The 19589-nt window shown below is 38.3% G+C and overlaps 1 protein-coding gene across 1 annotated transcript; it reads right to left on the minus strand.

Moving 5' to 3' along the window:
- Positions 1–952: 952 nt before the first annotated feature.
- Positions 953–3139, minus strand: LOC104894999 (uncharacterized). Its single transcript, XM_010681396.1, has 2 exons — positions 2679–3139; positions 953–1700 (listed from the first exon to the last, which is right to left on the minus strand). Exons 1-2 carry the CDS (start codon positions 3137–3139, stop codon positions 953–955), a joined length of 1209 nt encoding a protein of 402 aa, XP_010679698.1.
- Between the last annotated feature and the right edge of the window lie 16450 nt (positions 3140–19589).

Here is a 19589-nt window from a genome sequence, read left to right on the forward strand (position 1 = left end):
CATAAACATCCAAAGACACGTAAATCGGAGTATTTGGGGTTACTTCGATAAAGAATTTGAGTGGGAGACTGATAATTCAAGACTTTGGATGGGAGTATATTTAGAAGATAGGTTGCCAAGGAGAGTGCGTGATGCCAAAATGAGAGTGGCATAGATGCATGAAAGAGGAGTGTCCGAATGATATAATTGATAGATTTTATATGACACTCAACTTTTCCGTTTTGAGGGGAAGTATGAGGACAAGAAAGACGAAAAAGCATGCCATTGTGATCAAAGAACTGTTTAAGAGTGCCATTAATATATTCCGTGCCATTATCACATTGAAAAGTCTTAATATTACGTTCAAATTGAGTTTTGACTAAAGCATAAAAAGATAATAAAAAAATTGTCTCGCTTGTGATTTTTTGGCTATGGGAATAGTCCATAAAAATTTTCTATAGTCATCTAGAAAAAGAACATAATAACGATGGCCGGAAGAGCTAACAAGAGGAGAGGTCCACAGATCGCTATGAATAATATCAAATGGAAGATAAGTAAATGATAAGGAGTCATAAAATGGTAACTTAGAATATTTTCCAATAGGACAAGAAGAACAAAAAGTTTTACAAGCCTTATTATTACAATCAATAAAACGTTTTCTACTAAGATTTTGAAGAATAGCATCGTCGGGGTGGCCAAGACGATGGTGCCAAATATCTGAAGTAGAAAAGGCAGAATGATTGGAAGATGAGGTGGCTTGTGTGTTGGAGAATAGTGGATAGAGATCCCCGGTGATGTCACATCGCATTAGCTTGACCCCCGTCTATAAGTCATTGACAGAAAAACCAAATGGGTCAAATTCTACAGAAATCATATTATCGGTTGTGAATTGACGGACAAAGATGAGATTTTTGATAAGTTTAGGAGCATGTAAAACGTTGTTGAGGCGAAAAGGGAGGTGAGGTGGAGGTAATTAAGTGCAACCATGACCAATAACAGGAATTAAATGACCACTACCAACAACAATGTTATGATACTTATTGCTTGAATTGAAATAAGATGAGAGAATACCTGAGTCTGCTGTCATGTGAGATGTAGCACCCGTATCCATGTAATAGTTCCCGTCCGATTGAGCAAAGGAAAGAGCATGCATAGCAGCCTCAATGTCTGTCGGAGTATAACCGGTAGATTGAGGAGCAGAAGAAGAGGTCATGGCATTGTATGACTGTGATCGAGGACCAAGGAGGCCATGAGAAGGATGTTGTTGGGCCGAGTTCATGGGCCTGGGTCGCCAAGTATATGCTGGAAACGGACATGGAGGAACGGACCAGCCTGGCCAAGAGTGATGTTGCCACATGGGAGCTTGCAGTGAGGGTCCACGGGGATGCCACGCGGGCTGTTGCTCACTAGTATTGGGCCCGGTCTGCGGATGCGGGCCTTTTCCTTTCCCTTTGTTTTTATTATGGCGAGGCTTATTATTTGAGCCACGCTTGGAATAAGGGGGAGCAGAATCACAGGAGTTAGATGCTGCTACCATGGGTGTCGTATTCTTAGAACCAGAGCCACCATTTTCACGAGCAGTGCGAGCTTTGATGGTGCGCTCAGCCGTTTTTAAACGGGACCGACAACTTTTGAAAGAGGGCATGGGATCCTGATTTTGAATATAATCCACCGTACCATTATAGGCTTCCGGTAATGAACCAGTAAGGCGAAGAACCAGCCTATTGTTTGCAGTGGCGGAGCCAGGATTCTCAAAGTGGGGGGACAAAATTCGACCGTCAAACATTCGGAAAAGAAATATAGAAAAAAAAATACAACACAAATTGTTTAATAATTAATGTTTTACATTCAAAATTTCCTAATTATAAATATTTCAATTATAATTTCCTAATTACCAAACTATTCAATATTTCAATTATAAATCAACTCATATATATAACTTCCTAATTAAAAATTCCAAATTGCAAACTAACATTTTCCTAAATCATGAGTTTATGACCAATTTCAATTTCCAAACCAACAACAAATCAATCAACATTCAACAACCATATATCCACAATCACAAATTAACATTTCACAAATATTATAATTCAATTCACAACCAAATAATGTAAATTGTAAATATTACCTTTAAAAAAACATAAACTAAAACTTAGGGTTAAGAAAACTTACAAATGACTGAAAATCTAAATGGGCGTCTGTCTCGGTAGTTCGGCTCGTCGGCGACGGCGAATGAACGTGGGGATTGGGGTGGCGGTGCGCTTCGTCTCTTGACTCCGTCCGTCGTGGCGTCGCCGGTCGCAGCGTCGCTTCCTCTTCCTCTCTGTCGCAGGCTCGCAGCGTAGCGTTGCTTCCTCTTCGTGACTTCGTTCCTCACTGCTCGTCGTCGTTCGCTCCGACGACTGTGAATGTGCGTCAACGTCGTCCCTCCGCCGCCGAGTCTAGGGTTTCTCTCAATCTCTCTTCCTCAGTCTCTCTCCTCAGCGTGTTTGTTTCAAAAAATTTCACGCTTCTAAGCCTCAGCGTGTTTGTTTCTAAATATTTCACGCGTCTGAGCCTCAGCGTTTTTTTTGCGTTTTTTTGTTTTTTGTTTTTTTAAAAGAAATTATTTTTTAAAAGTGGGGGGACATCTGTCCCCTTGTCCCCCCTGCTGGCTCCGCCACTGATTGTTTGTAACTGGAGCATCGACATCCTCTAACCTGTCGGCAATGGATTGAAGATAATTACAATAATTATCAATGGAAGTAAAGTCCTCAAAATCAGCATTAGTGAAGTCCTCTTCGAGGTGAGTGGCCCGAGAAGCCTTATTATCTTGAAAGAGAGACTCAAGACGATTCCATGCCGCCTTGGCCGTGTCATTGCGACAGAGGATGGCTAGGAGAAGATCGAATGAAATTGTGTCGTAAATCCAATGTAAAAGGACGGCATCAAGACGGTTCCAGAGACTGAGATCCTCGGATTTCCTAGTCTCATAAGTAGCCCCAGCGGTGGCGTCGGTGGGAGGAACCACATGATCATACAGATCATAGACTCTAGCAAGATTGGTGAATAAAGTAGGCCAAGAATGGTAAAGAGATTGCTCATTATCTAATGTAACAGGGACTAGAGTTTTGACATTAGTGATAGTAAGCGCAGGATGATACTTGGGTGTCTCAGTCATGGTGGAAAGAGAATAGGCGAGAGGAAAGAAAGAAAAGAAAAACACGTGCTAGAGTGTGGGAGATAGGATCGTAGCTTTGTCCGATACCATAAAAGAAAGTCAATCCGTGACTATTGTATTCCATAGTCTGCCAATATATACAAGATACAAGCTACAAGCGTCGCTGGAGAAATAACATTACAGCCATAAAAAATCAAGATGGCATTTGGATCACAGAAAACGATGAAGTTAAAAATCAGGTGGTAGATTACTTAGCAGTGGGAATTCGGAGATTCCACAAGATGTATTCCCGGAATCAGCTACGGCTGATTGGAATCATCTATCCAAACCGTTTACCAAGACTGAAATTGATGAAGTAATCCCACAATTAGGTGCGCTTCGTGCTCCCGGACCTGATGGCTATCAAGCCTTGTTTTACCAAAAAAACTGGGATTTGGTAGCGGAAAAGGTTTATGAGATAGTTTTACAAGCTTTACAGGGGAAAGGTCTTCCACAAGGTATTAACAATACGTTCATTGCTTTGCTCCCCAAGATACAAAATCCTGAATCTGCAGCTCACTTTCGTCCCATCGGCCTTTGCAACGTGAGCTACAAAATTATTACGAAAGTGATTGTTAATAGAATTAAACCAATTCTGCCAATCCTCATTTCAAATACTCAAGCAAGCTTCGTTCCAGGACGGCAGATAACAGACAATATTGTTATAGTACAAGAGGTACTTCATACAATGCGTCGGAAACAAGGGGCAAAAGGACTCATGGCTATAAAGGTGGACTTTGAAAAGGCCTACGACCGTCTGAAGTGGTCATTTATTCGTGAAACTTTAGCTCAAATGAATCTCCCGATTCTCTTAATTGATATTATCATGGATTGCGTCACTACGTCTGAGCTACAAGTTCTATGGAATGGTGAACCATCAAGATCATTCAAACCTTCCAGAGGTGTACGACAAGGTGATCCATTATCACCCTATCTTTTTGTTATGTGCATGGAACGTCTCTTCCAAACCATTGAGGCAGCTATCATAGAAAATAAATGGAAACCAATTCGGGCTAGTCGTGGAGGCCCCTTGTTATCCAATTTATTTTTTGCAGACGACATTATACTTTTTGCTGAGGCCTCGGTAGATCAAGCGAATATCATTCATGATTGTTTGACTCGATTCTGCAATGCCTCTGGACAAAAGGTTAGCTTGCCCAAAAGTTGAGTGTACTTTTCGAAGAATGTAGATGTGGCTACAAAAACTGCTTTGTCTGAAGCGCTTCAAATGGAAATGACAGAAGACATGGGTACTTATCTTGGCATGCCAACTCTCACAAGTCGCGTTACGAAAGAAACTTTCAGTCACTTGTGTGAGAAAATCGATCGTAGACTCACAGGCTGGAAAACCAAATACCTTTCAATTGCGGGCCGCATTACGTTAGCCAAATCAACTCTCTCGACATTGGCTAATTATTCTATGCAGACGGCTGAAATTCCTAGAACTATTTGTGATGAGTTAGACAAGAAAACAAGACACTTTATATGGGGTGGCAGTGATGAAAAAAGAGCTATCCATTCTCTTTCGTGGGAGGTGCTACAAAAACCACTAACGCAAGGAGGTATTGGTATTCGTTTAGCGCGGCAAGCAAATGCGGCCTTTCTAACGAAACTTGGCTGGAGAATTCTCACAGAGCCCAATGCTTTATGGGTGCGGGTTTTACGTCACAAATATTGTCAAGGTCGTTGTGACGTAGATATGTTTGTACCAAAGCATGGCATGTCAAATGTGTGGGCTGGTATAACAGAGAATGCTAAGGTGTTAGGAGAAGGAATGAGGGTGGCAGTTGGAAATGGCTTAAAAACACTCTTCTGGGATCACAAATGGGTTATGAATCAACCCCTTAGTGACGTAGTAACTCAACCCATTCCTATGGAATTAGCAGGGGCTTCAGTGCATGATATGTGGCAACCGAATCTAGGTTGGAAATGGGTAGTCTTTGCTCCTTACCTTTCTCAAGATCACTTAAAGAGAATTCAAGCTCATGAGTTACGAGAAGACAATGAGGAAGGTGATTTGATTTACTGGCAGGGAAATAACAAAGGCAAGTTTTCAATTAAATCAGCTATAAGTATCATGAAGCACGAAACAGATACTTTAGATGAAGAATGTTGGGACCTAATTTGGAAAGCTCCCATCCAACAACGTCAACGAGCTTTCTTGTGGATGGCTTGTCATGATAGACTTATGGATACTTCAAACAGATTTAAGCGAAAAATAACTGATGACCCCAAGTGCTATATTTGCGGGCATCATACAGAACATGCTAATCACATTCTACGTGAATGTCCTGCGGCCACCATGGTTTGGCAAACTCTTGGTGGACCGATTACCAAGGATTTTTTCTTATGCGGTAATATCAAGCAGTGGTTCACAAGTAATCTCAAAGTGGATGATCATGGGGCATCTGAACTTTGGCCTACATTCTTTGGGATCACAGTTTGGTGGCTCTAGCGTTAGAGAAACAATAGAGTGTTTGAGAATAGTGCTGATATTCCTCTTGATTACGGAGCTTTTCTGCAAGTTCGTCTGGATGAGATGCGAAGAGCCTTGAACACTGGGCATATGAAGGCTGCTCATACGAAAAATAAAGAAATTTTTGTTCGATGGCTAGCCCCTTCAGAGGGATGGTACGCTCTAAACTCTGATGGTGCTGCTAAAGGGACACCAGGTTTGGCGGGAGGAGGAGCAATCATACGTGACCATTTGGGAACATTTGTTACAACACTTTCGGCCAATTTTGGGATTTGTTCAGCTTTTAAAGCAGAAGTATTAGCCCTTCTCAAAGGGTTACAGGTAGCTCGCAACTTACAGATTTCTCAGCTATTGATTCAGCTAGATAACCTGGCTTGTGTACAGCTACTTGAAAGCAAGGAAGAAGTTAGCGGTGAATGTGCGCATCTCATCAAAAGCTGCAAGAAGCTCATTGAAGATCCATCTTGGAAGGTCTGCATTAAACATGTTTATCGGGAAGGAAACCGGGCAGCTGACTGGCTTGCAAATCATGGCGTAGTACAACACTGTAGCCTCCACCTATTACATGATCCCCCCCCCCCTCTTTGTTTAGAATCTTATCTGAGGATGTTCAAGGCGTGGCGTTCCCACGACTGGTACCTCCCTAGGTTTCTAGCACTGTTGTAGTTTCTGGTTTTTGGTTTGTTTTCCTTTACTTTGTTTTTGTTTTATTTTGGCATTGCCTCCCTTGAATCAAAAAAAAAAAAGTTAGGCTACTGATGAGCTATACAAAAGGGTAACGTATAAAGGCTTAACTAAAATAGCTTTACTGATTGCTAGAAGTATGGAAAGTAAATATAGACTAGCTAAACAAGGATATGTACAATATTACAGAATATATGTTGAATATATTCTAAGAGTAATCTTGAAACACTTACCTTACTCTTTACAAGTAATCTAATAAGTTCAATTACAATGTTAACTAGATTATAATCTTATGTTTTAAAAGCAACTTATAATGTTGAAAATGAAATAACATATCTTTAATTAATTTATACTATCATGTTTTTCCGTGAGAAATATATGTACTGAGTTTGATAATAATCTTGGACTAATATGACCAACTTATTCTAACTTATACTAACCACTAACTATTGACCTTGATGCTAACTTATACTAACATGACTTCTTACTTACTAACCATTTACTACATTGTTGTTACTTATACTTTTTATAATAATATGAGATGCATTTATAAAATGGTTAGTAATAATAAAGTTGTTACTTTACTTTTAACTTAATTGGTAAACCACCAAGTCATAACTCATAAGTGATAACCTTAAATATTATGATGATATGAATTACAATTATATAAAATGGTTAGTATTAATATAGTTATTAACTTAAACTCACCAAGTTACAATTCATAAGTGATAACTCTAAATACGTACAATTTATGAAATTGATAATAATATATTATTAAAATGTATTGACTTATGACATTCCTTTGTGATCGAGATTGACTTGTGGATATTAAAAGCCTCCCCCGACTTTCAAGGTTATTAAACAAGAATCGAGGTAGCATCTATTATTAACATCCACGATCCTCTTTGAAATGTGTTTATAAAATGATGTTAATAATTATGTTAAAAGGTTTGTGTTATATGATTCTTTATATGGATTGTGGGATACTTAAACTGTTTATGAATGAGTTTTCAGATATGTTTACATATGATATGAGCTTATGACACTAGTGGAAAAAGGTTGATTTGCGTCGGACCCGGGACCCCTATTTGCGTCGGACTTGGGTCCGACGGCACAGGTCTCGGCGCAGATGACCTATCAATGATCTGCGTCGAATGCATAAACGACGCAGATCTGCATCTATTTGCGTCGCACCTTGTTCTTCATCTATTTGCGTCGCACCTTGTATACGGTGCGATGCAGATGGCTCTCCCAGCCCAAAACAGAGCTTCATTGGGTAATGTGCGTTGCACATTGCCTAAGGTGCGACGCAGATGAGTGATTTGCATCACACCATGGGCTACGTGCGACGCAAATTGCTATTTTTTTAATAAAAAATTAATTTTATGAACTAGGTTACACTGTGCAAATGGCAGATTATACAATAAAAAAACCAAACCAAACTAGCTTCAACAAGCACGAAGTTATAGTTCTGCAATCAGAAAACTATTAAACATGATTCTTTATTCTCTACAATAGTTCTACAATAGTTCTGTAATCGGAAAACATGAATGAAAATCTAAAATGATAAACTTAACAAATGGTACAAAATAAAATGGAATTAAACAACTTAAACAACGAAAATCTACATCCTAAATCAGTAATTTCTTCTCTTCCTCCACCAGATCTGAAAACCAAATAAATTTCATTTTAAAGTTAAAAACTGAAAACATACAAGAAATTCATTTTTGATAGGTTTTTTTTTTTATTTCAAAAATAAACATAACAATGGAAAAACAAATAAATTCAGAATAAAATGTGAATTAAAAATACCTGAAAATAGTGAATGAGAAGATGAACCCAAACACTTCTGAATTCGTATCTCCTCTTTGAGTTCGTGCTCGTCGGCGGCGACTTTTTGAGAAGATGAACCCATAAACCAAATCGTAGCACGCGCCGGCGAGATCTGAAAACCAGATCGTATCACTCGGCGGCGAGATCCGAAAGCACCCAGAAAAAAATGGCGAAAATACCCAGAAAATGCGGAGATTTTTTGAGATTCAAAATTTAGAAGAGAGAGAAAATACCAAGAAAAAAATGGCGAAAAAAATGAAATACTATTGCGATGAACCTCGATGAGGTTGATCGAACCATCCGAAAATCTCTTTTCAAGCCGGCGAACGTGATGGTTGTATATACATCTCACTTTTTGCTTGTTTTTTGAGGGTTTTGTGGTGTTTTTTGATTTGGTTTTTTTTTTTATTTTTGAAGATATTTTGTGGTTATGATGTTTTAAGGGATGAGGGTTTCATTTGATGATGAATTTTGTGGTGTTTGGTTGTTGTTTGAGAGTGAGATAGAATGAGGTGAGGTGAGAATGAGTGAGGTGAGATAGAATGAGGCGCCTGGAATATGAAGTTAGGGTTTGGAAGGGGAGTGGACTGGGAGATTAAAACTAACGGGTCATCTACGTCGCGTGTCATGGGCCATGCGACGCACATGACTTATTAGGCCTCCAAGCATTTAAAAAATTATAAGTGGGTTGTGGGCTAATCTGCATCGGATGGGTCAAGTCGTCCGATGCAAATCATTCTTTTGCAACGCATCCTCAATACGTGCGACGCAGATAGGGCCTCATTTTTTTTCACCAAGATGCAGCGATGTGCGTCACACCCTCATGATGTGCGACGCATATGGTCCATATGCGTCGCACATAATGAGGGTGCGACGCAAATAGCTCGTACCTGGTGCTTGTGCGTTGTTGTTTTACGTCGTACTCTGGCACGCATGCGACGCAAATTAGGTTTTTGCGACATTTCACTTGTTGTGCAATGCACTTGAGTGGACGCAAATTGTCCTTTTTCTACTAGTGTGAATTATTATTGCTGAAGTATGATTCATGAATGACTTAAGGCTTTATGCCGATGAATGATAAATAAAAAAATCATGATAAACGAAAGTGAAAGAGGTTCTGACAGTATAATATTACACTTATTATCTACTTTACGGTGGTGCACGTACCTTTCATACCCGCCGTACGTACACCCAACAAGGGAGTCGGGCTCCTTGAGGGGTACCACATTTTATGTTACTACTCTATTTTGGTGCGAGCAGTGTATCCAACAAGGGAGCTGGGCTCCTTGAGGATCATCGCATGGTGGGAGACATCCCGCATGTCTATACTCGCTAGTTACGACGTTAAAAGATGAAAGATAATGGGAACTTATGGAAAATCAAGATTCCACTTATGATTGTCTATTTTGCTATTATGTCATTATGGTTTTGTAACATGTTTGCCCATATTCTCCTCTCCCTGTTTGCAAATAAAATGAATTTACATTGTTAGAGTAGTATGTCACTGAGCCTCGGCTCACGATGTTGCTTTTCGTTGTAGGTACTGAAGAAGGTGACAGGATGACGTAGAAGTGAGGATGGTCAGCTACATTATAATTATGATAACTATATCGATTGTGTAATCTAACTTATGATCACTAAAACATGAACTCATTTAAGCTCAGTTTAACAATAACTACGTACTTATATATGCTTACTTAATTATAACTATATATATTTTACTGGCTTATGATATTAATGATTACATCATCATTAGTTTTATAGAAAAATGCTTGCCTTGTATTTTCCCGAATGGAATGTACGGCAACATTGCGTCGACCATCTAAGTTTCGCTGCTAATAATGGATTAATTAACTTAAATATGATGATTAGAGGTCGAGGTGTTACAAAATTTCAAGGCAACCACGATAGCAACTAACTCTAGAATATGGGTATGGTAATTAGCCTCATACGATTTCAGCTGACGCAACATATATGCAATCACCTTCCAATTCTGCTGCAAAAAACATCCCAACCGTTCTTTGAAGCACCACTATACACATCCCTCACTTTCATCAGGCAGGGTCAAAACGGGTGCAGAGGTTAAACACTCTTTTAAAATCTGGAAAGCTTTCTCGCACTTCTCACTCCACTCGAATTTTGACTCTTTCTTCATCAAATTGGTCATTGGCCTTGCTATCTTGGAGAAATCTCTCACAAATCTCCAATAATAGCTATCTAGACCTAGAAAACTCCTGATATCTGACACATTCTTCGGAGTAGATTGCTCATTAACAACTTGGATCTTAGCTGTATCTACATAGACTCCTTCTTTTGACACACAATGACCCAAAAATGCTACTTTCCTTCTCCAAACGAACTCACACTTAGAGAACTTGGCATAGAATTAATTCTTCCTAAGCATCTTCAATATAATCCTCAAGTGGTCATCATGCTCTTTTTCACTCTTTGAATAAATCATAATCATCGATGAATATATACCACAACGAACTTATCTAGAAACTTATGAAAAATCCTATTAATCAAATCCATAAAAATGGCAGGAGCATTGGTCAATCCAAAGGGATTACAGTGAACTCATAATGACCATAATGCATCCTAAACGCAGTCTTAGGTATATATTTATCAGTTACCCTCAACTGGTGATACCCCGAATGCAAATCAATCTTCGAGAACATGCTCGCTCCATTTAATTGGTCAAACAGTTCATCTGTCTTAGGAAAAGGATACTTACTTTTTCTTGATGGTTACATTTTTCCACTCCCTATAGTTGATACACAATCTCATAGTCACATCCTTCTTCTTCACAAACAACACAGGAGCTCCCCAAGGTGGCACCCTAGGCCTAATATAACCCTTATCTAGTAATTATTGCAACTGCTTCTTCAATTTACTCATCTCAAGAGGTGTCATTCTATAAGGTGCCTTAGATATAGGTGCAGTTCTCAGAACTAAGTCAATGGGAACTCAATAGCTCTAGCAAGCGGCATACCCGAAATCTCACTTGGAAACACATCCATAAACTCATTTACGATTGGAATATCCTCGATATTCACTCCAACCTCTTTACTTACATCTTGCACACTACAAAAAAATAGCTCACATCCCTTCTTCATCAACTTCTTCACTTGCATTGCAGAAATAAACCCAAAGTTCCTAAGCTTCCCAAAACGTCGATACAAAGTCAACTTTCCCAAAAGGCTTCTCAACACTACTTTTTAGTTTCACAGTCTATTTTGGTCTTGTATAAACCTAACCATTTTATCCCAAGAATAACATTTAGATCTCCCAAATTGAATTCTATTAAATCAGAAGAAAGACACGGTCTACTATCTTCAAAGCCAAATCTTTAAACAGCTTGGTACACCTTATAATCTCTCCACTAGGTATATTAATAGGTAAATCAATCACCTCAATCTACCAACCCTAGACACCTTAAACTTCTCACAGTTGTAATTCCTCTCAAGCTAGCCCTTACCAATAAAGCCTTGACCATTCCTTCCTTGGAAATTTCCATTCCCTATTCTATTCTTGTAAAAAATTTCCTGATTTCCACCAGAATTGCAATCTTTTCTTTTCTCGCGTACTACAACATTTTTCTTATCACGCCTCAACTGAAGACCATAAATATGGGCAACTCCCCCATAAACAACATCTAAGGACATAAAGGTCTCACCACCTAACCCCAATTGAGTTTCCTCAGTCAAACCTGGCTTAAATCTGAGCTTTCAGCTCTTCAGTAGTTACTACCTTAGGTGCAAATCTAGACAATGCTATAAACTTGCTATATTACTCAGATATGGTCATGCTTCCCATCCTAAGGTGTATGAATTCTTGGGCCTTCTGTTTTCTCCAAAATACAGGGTAAAATTTTCCTCACAAAGCAGCAATAAAGGATTCCCGATTAAGGGTGCGTTCTTTTCACCTTATTGGACCCAAACTTATCTGAACTGAACTTATTGGACCTGAACTGAACTTATTAGTCCTGATTGGACCTAATTCAACTTACTGGACCTTATTGAAACTTACTGGACCTGATTGAAACTTATTGACCTGATTGGAACTTATTAGACCTTATTGGACCTGATTGAAACTTATTAGACCTAATTGGACCTAATTGGAACTTATTTGACCTTATTAGACAAAATCATTGATGTTTTATAACATAAATGTTACCCCTAACGTACTACTTTTCAAAATTTATTATGAAATAATAATTATTAAAATTTACCACTTAAAAAAATATTTATTATTAATTATCTCTTACGTTAAACAATTTAACAAAAAAATATACTCTTTATATACTTGTCTATCTAAACTTTCACCACTAGTATATCTAATAGTCTTCGTAATAGTAATATGAATAATAAAATAATAGACAATAATACAAGTATAATACTATACATTGTGCTACTTTAATTCAAAAATTTTAATAATAACATAATCAACTAATAGTAATATGAATAATAAAATAATAGAGAATAATACAAACATTTAATAAAATAATAGCAATAATACAAGTATAATATGATATAATCATTGTTGTATTTTAGTTAAAATTCTAATAATAACATAATCAACTAATAGTGATATGAATAATAAAATAATGGACAATAATACAAATATTTATTGATCATTGTATATTTGGACCTTATTGAAACTTATTGGACCTGATTAGACCTAATTGAAACTTATTGGACCTTATTATACCTAATTGGAACTTATTATACCTAATTGGAACTTATTATACCTAATTGGAACTTATTGGACCTTATTAGACCTAATTGGAACTTATTACCCTGATTGGACCTGATTGAAACTTATATTAACTTATTGGACTTGAAACTTAATTTATTAAGGTGAAGAGAACGCACCATAAATCCCTCAACAACACTCAGACTAGCCCCATTTTCTCTCCATCACAAATCAGCCTCATCTTTCAGATACAGTACGGCTTGACCTACTTTCATACCCTCAGGACAATTCACAACCCCAATAATCTTCTCAAACTCCCTAATCCAACCCTCTAAGAAGGTAGGATCAGCTTGCCTCTTAAATTATGGTGGCTTAACTTTGACTAGTCTCTCAAACATGTCCCCAGCAGAATCGGAAAGCTCAGCTCATTCCTGACTCAGTTTCTCTGCTAATAGGCGAATAGTAGAGGCTAAAGTGTTACCGTTGTAGGCCATTCTACTTCGCGACCTTAAATTTAACGTAGGTCTACTTAGGGTTTTGATTCATAACTTAATTGCCATTTTCTACGAAGACAACACTTGATTTGACCATACAAGATCGCATCAACATACAATTCTTCATGGAATTATAACAACATTAAGTTCACACACTATGAACCATAACAATCATATATTCACGCATGAATAAATATTCACATTAATAATCACATATGGATCAAATGCAAAAAATCACAATAATTAAAGATAATATTCCCCTTTTCGCGTGCTAAAAATATATTCTCACTTAACTCAATTAACTGAATAATAACTTTTATTCCTCAAACGATAATAAGAATATTTTTCCAATCTAAAGTAACCGACTTATTCCTCAAAAATATAAAGATGCTAAAGCAGGAAATTTAAACCATTGTAGCTTAGCTACTCATTCAACTACTAACTTTAGAACATAAATAAATACTCTATGGAGTTACATTATCATTCCTATCCTTATTTTCTTTATACTTTTATGGAGTAAATATTTAATCTTCAAAGTCTCTAGAGTCTTCACTATAATAATAATAACCTGGATTCATAGGTCTAGTATGTAACGGCCAGTAAATGAAGAGAATTTAATTTGTGATTAAGTAACCTAAGTTACAAAATCTTAATTTGATCATACGTGGTTAATACGTATGATAAGTCGTGTGTGGAAATGTGAAGTGAATAATTTGTGCTTACGTGTAATGGTTGCATGAAAAGTGATGATAAAATATGAATAAAATCCTAAATTGATAATAAGTAACCAACTAGATTATAATAAGTGAGTATTAGGGTCCATGATGTTTTTATTTAAGGATTTGTAATTGTACAAATTTGTGAAGTTATTGAAGGATAGAAAATCAAGAAGCAACTATTAAGCACTCTAATGGGTACATTAAATAGAATGAACTTTGGGACTTCTTTTTAACTAAGGGAATCTAAGTTAATCAAATAAAGAAAGCTATGTGAAGGATGTTTAGAGTGAGATAACCACCTTTGTGGGCCTTACACCACTGTAATATACTATATTAATAATTAGGAATTATGTTAGGACAAAAGAAGAGTCGAAATTTGTTATGTTGGACCAAGTGTGAGGAAAGACCTCAAAATAGCCTTATAAATGGGTGATTCACACGAGGTAAATACATTCAAACCCTCCTCACATGTTCCCCTAACCCTCATAAATTTCATCACAAGAAGCCAAGAAGAGCTCGCCATCCATAACTCCTCTTCTTACTCCCTGTTTTCACACCAAACTTGCGGTAATGCAAGGGCTGGTTTCCAGCTTTGTTTTCCCCATATTCTCTCTCTTAAATTGGGCATGAAAGGCCTAATCCTTACTCTATATATGTAGCTACATACTGGAAAGGGAAAAACTCGAGCTTTAGGGGTAAAAAAGTTATAGAAATACGACCATCTTCTTCAACTAAGAAAATAGTAAGTATGTTGAAAGTTTTGGGTCAATTAAGGTACATCCTTTTGGTATATTTTTATGAAATTTTGTGTGAATTTAACTTTATATTTAGGATCCTAAGGAATTGATAATCACAATTTAAGTAGAAGAATAAGTCGAGTTGCGCTCTTTGGAAGTTAAGATACACAAAATCAATCCCCTTTAAGAACTAGTTTAGTGTGAATTACTAGAAAAATCCTTAAAAACGATTTTGCGGATGAAATTTTGGGTTTGGTTGATTAGATACTTTATATTGATATTAACTAGTTGTAACCATTGCATGTTAATAAAACAAGTAAAAGTGGTGTTCGTTTATTTCATTAGAAGCTAATTAAGTGTGTGTGATCGATTTTTCGTAAAAGAATTTGTGTGTAGTTGTATTTTGGATGGTGTTGGCTTGATTGGGCAGTACATTAGATTTTGATTAAGATTTTTCATGAATATTTTTTAATGGTTAAAATGTTTCTTGTTTTAGTAGTTGAATTCTTACACTAAAAAGGTGATATAAACAACTTTTGTTCTATGATTTTAATAAGGAAACGCCTATTGAATTATATGACAACGACTGTATGAGTTTCGAAGTGATATCGTAATTTTTTAACAATAGTGACTAAGGCCGAGAGAAGTTTTTCTAGAGAAGAATACTTAGTTTCTGCGTCTAATAGAGACTTACTGACGTAGTAGTGGGGAGCTGCTGGCCCTCCGCTTCTCGCATTAAAATGACACTGACTGAAATATTGCTGACGGCTAGGTACAGCTGGAGTGTTTCTCCATCGCTGGGTTTGGACAATAAAGGAGGAGAAGCTAGATATTGCATAAGTGTTTGTAGAGCGCCTTCATGTTTTGGCATCCAATCGAATCCTTTGTTTTTGCGCGACACGTTGTAAAACATATGGCACTTTTCGGATGACCTGGATATGAAACGTTTAAGAGCGGCAACGCGTCCGGTCTATTCTTTTACCTCTTTGACGTTCCTGGGAGATTGGATGTGGATCAACGCCTTGATTTGGTTGAGGCTTGCCTCGATTCCTCATTGCGTCACGACGTAACGTAAGAATTTACCTGAAGCCAGTCCAAAGGACATAACCTTATAACAATAAATACCTTTGTCAGTAACAAATGCAGTCTTTTCTTTGTCGTCGAGATGCATAAGGATTTGATTATAGCCGGAGTACGCATCCATGAACGTCAAGAGCTCGTGTCCTGTTGTCGTGTCGACCATTGCGTCTATGTGGGGAAGTGGGAATGGATCCTTGGGACAAGCCTTGTTAAGGTATGTGAAGTCAATGCATACTCTTCACTTGCCGTTCTTCTTACTAATCACAACAACTAACATTAGACAATCAGTAGGATATTTAACTTCACGCACCTTACCTGTGTCGATTAACTTTTGCACTTCGTCGTTTATAATTTGGTTACATTCAGGTGTGAATTTACGTAGTTTCTGTTTGGACCGGTTTGTACTCCGGGTCAACATTTAGCTTATGGGTGATAACATCTGGACTTATACATGTCATATCTTCATGGGACAAAGCAAAGCAATCCTGGTTAGTCTTAGGAAATCGATTACCTGGTTACGAAGTTCTAGTGACAAAGTTGCTCGAATGCGAACGACATGATCTGGAAAAGCTGGATCAAGCGCCACTTCGTCTACATTCGGCTCATCTGGCACGTCAGGCGCTGATCCGCTTGTTAATTTCTAGATGGACGCTTTAGAGGGCTTTATTGACGAATTGTAGTACTCCCGAGCGGCTTTTTGCTCGCCCTTAATCTCGTGGACTCCCGATTGGGTAGGGAATTTTAACATCTGATGGTATGTTGATAGGACCGGTTTCATTTGTGGATCCACGACGTGCCAAGGATGTTGTAGGTGGAAGAACAGTCCACGATGTTGAACCTTGTTGGCATATTGACACCTTTGGCTAATGTTGGTAGCACGATTTTGCTGACGATTTGTTGCGCCTCTCCGCTAAAACCGACTAAAATAATAGATTTTTTAATTATATCCCTGTCTTGAAGGTCCATACCTTCGGTGCTTTTAAAGATGATGTTGGTTGAACTTCCGCCATCGACCAGCACACGTCGCAGTAAGCAATTACTGACGGTCAGAAAGATGACCAATCCATCATGGTGCTCCTCGTCGCATACGTCATCATCGTCGAAAGTAGCCATCGCTTCCAATTTACGCTCATCGTCGGACCTGTAAGATTTAGGAACAATGGGCGAGGGGGATCTCTCTCTAGCTAGCCTTTTGGCTGCTGAATACATTAGTCCAGGAACATCTGATCCACCAGAGGTTATGTTTATTACCTTGACGTCAGTAGGGGATGCGGGCGCGTTTCGCTTAGAAGGATTTCAATCGAAAGACGCCTTTCCCTTATCGCTTAGGAGATCTTGGAGATATCCTTTGTTCAGCATGAACGTGACCTCCCTTCTAAGCGCAATGCATTATTCTGTCTTGTGGCCATGATCGTGGTGGAACTAACACCACTTAGTCTGGTCTTTTTTAGCGTCAGGACGATCATTCTTCCTCAGCCAACGGACAGGGGCTCCGATCTTTGTTAACGCGCTAACGACACCTCCGACGTCGATGGAGAATCCGTAGATCTAATGCCAGGGCATGATGGGTGATCTGTTTTAACTTCAGTACCTGTATTTTCAATCACATCGTTAACATTGTGTACCTGATTAGGACGACCTTAGAGATGATTCTGCCAATTGTTTTTCTTAGGGACGAAGGCTTTGCGATCACTCGCACTCTCCGACACATGACGAGTGGAAATGGTGTTAAGGATGACATCGTCTTCCTCCAAGCGCATCTAAGCTAACACCCTTGATTTCACCTCTTCGAACGTGGAACACGGGTACTTTGGCAGACGGTTGTACATCTTCAACCGAAGGATGAGACCTTTCTTCAAACATTCAATAGCAGACTCAGTGTCAAGATCTTTAATTTTAATCATCTCTTTATTAAAGCAATTCTAGTAATCGCAACATATTCTCCTGGTTCTTTGGACAACGCCATAAAGGTCGCTCGTCTTCTTATCCAGACTACGACTGCCTTCGAATTTATCATAAAATTTATTGACCAAGGTTGAGAAATTGAGGATGCTCCGGACATAAGAGATTCGAGCCACTGTAGAGTTGGTCCGGTCAAGGTAGCCCCGAAGGACTTGCACATGCACGCTTCAATGAGATGCCACGGGATGGACGCCTGTCACCTTCTCTACTTGTGCTGAGCGACGTGCTTAGTGGGGTCAATTGATATGTCGTATGTGGTAGTGAGGACGGGAAGATTGAGCTTCTTTGGCAGAAACGTCGTTCAGTGATGTCGTCTGACTCGGCGCTGTCGGAATCAGTGAGAGGGTGCATGAAGGAAATATCAACCGTACTAACGCGACACCAGCTGCTTTCATCGAGGCCAATTCTTTTTGTAACTTTTGGATCTTTTCTTGCGAGGATGAGAAGTCAAAGGACAGTTGTTCGTTGGCGTCTCTCATTTCGGCCATCTCTGCCTTCATTTGATCATAGAGTTTCTGCATTTCGTCAATGCTCATTGGTGCGGCCATTTTAATGGAGTTTGGAAATAAGTGACTGATCTGGTTGGGGCCCCACGGTGGGTGCCAAATTATTTATGTTGAATGTCGCCTTTGCGATGTAATCCAATATGGGGACAACGACAACCAGATTTATGCAATGTATGATATGCAAATATGAAAAAGGGATTAACAGGGGAACGACACAAAGGAGTGTTGATGCGGAAAACCTCAATGAAGGTGGGTAAGAAACCACGGGTGGATGTGAGTCCACCAATCCACTATATGCAATTGTTAATCAGAGTGAAGGAAAATAAATACAAGCTATGTTATTTAATCTAAGTACAAAGATTTCTTATTCGAATGAGAAATATGCAAACTACTGAAAATATGAAGTGAAAATAATCTCAGAGTGATGGATGTAATGTGTAAGTTTTTTGTCTCTGTCTTCTTCTTATTTGCCTTGCAACTTAAATACCCTTTATTCATTCCGCAACCTAGCTGCAACGTGCCTCCAAGAATCTCGGAGGCAGCTTCGCATAATCTCTGTGCAATCTCAACTAACTTCCTACCTTAGTGCTACTTTCTTTTGACTTCAATCCTTAGTGGCAACGTAACAAGTAGTAACAGTTGTGCGTCCCTTATTCTTCGGATAGTAGCTTACTCCTTGACTTAGTCAGAGCGTCAATGTCGGGCATAGATGTGTCAACGTCTTCGTTTTATTGATTCAATGTCAACCTGAAATCCATAACAATCAATAAGCTAGAATAGGGATAGTAGTATATATCTCTTTATAGTATATATCATTTAATGTTTTTGTTATCCTACAGGATTAGGGAGGATGTGGCTGAATAAAATTATTACATTTCAGTAGTATTAGCCAATTTTTCAAATAGGTAAGTTAGTATTTCTTTCTTTTCCTATTATATTTTTGGCGAGAGGGGAATGATATTTGTATTATCCACTCTCTACATGATAATTTCATGAACATGAACCTGCCCTTCATTCCAACATTGACGAATCTATCGCTAGTTTAAGGAATCTTCTTCATCTCTTAATTTGTTTTGTACTTTGCTAATCTTATGTTTTAAGAAAGAACTTAAAAATGAAAATATATCGTTCTGGTGCACTATGTCAAGTTGTGTCATATTGCATCAATCTGAACAAACCATGGCCAAAGCGTTTCTACTGACTACGGGTGCTAGCTAACTATAAT

The sequence above is a fragment of the Beta vulgaris genome, chromosome 1 (genome assembly GCF_026745355.1).
Source record: "Beta vulgaris subsp. vulgaris cultivar EL10 chromosome 1, EL10.2, whole genome shotgun sequence".
NCBI lineage: Eukaryota > Viridiplantae > Streptophyta > Magnoliopsida > Caryophyllales > Amaranthaceae > Beta > Beta vulgaris.

What these genes read in the sequence shown, in the direction of transcription:
- LOC104894999 (XM_010681396.1), bottom strand. Translation starts at nt 3,139, where the DNA reads ATGACTGAGACACCCAAGTATCATCCTGCGCTTACTATCACTAATGTC. An exon ending in CTTCAATCCATTGCCGACAG is followed by an intron (nt 1,701 to 2,678) that starts GTTAGAGGATGT and finishes TGCAAACAATAG; the next exon opens with GCTGGTTCTTCGCCTTACTG.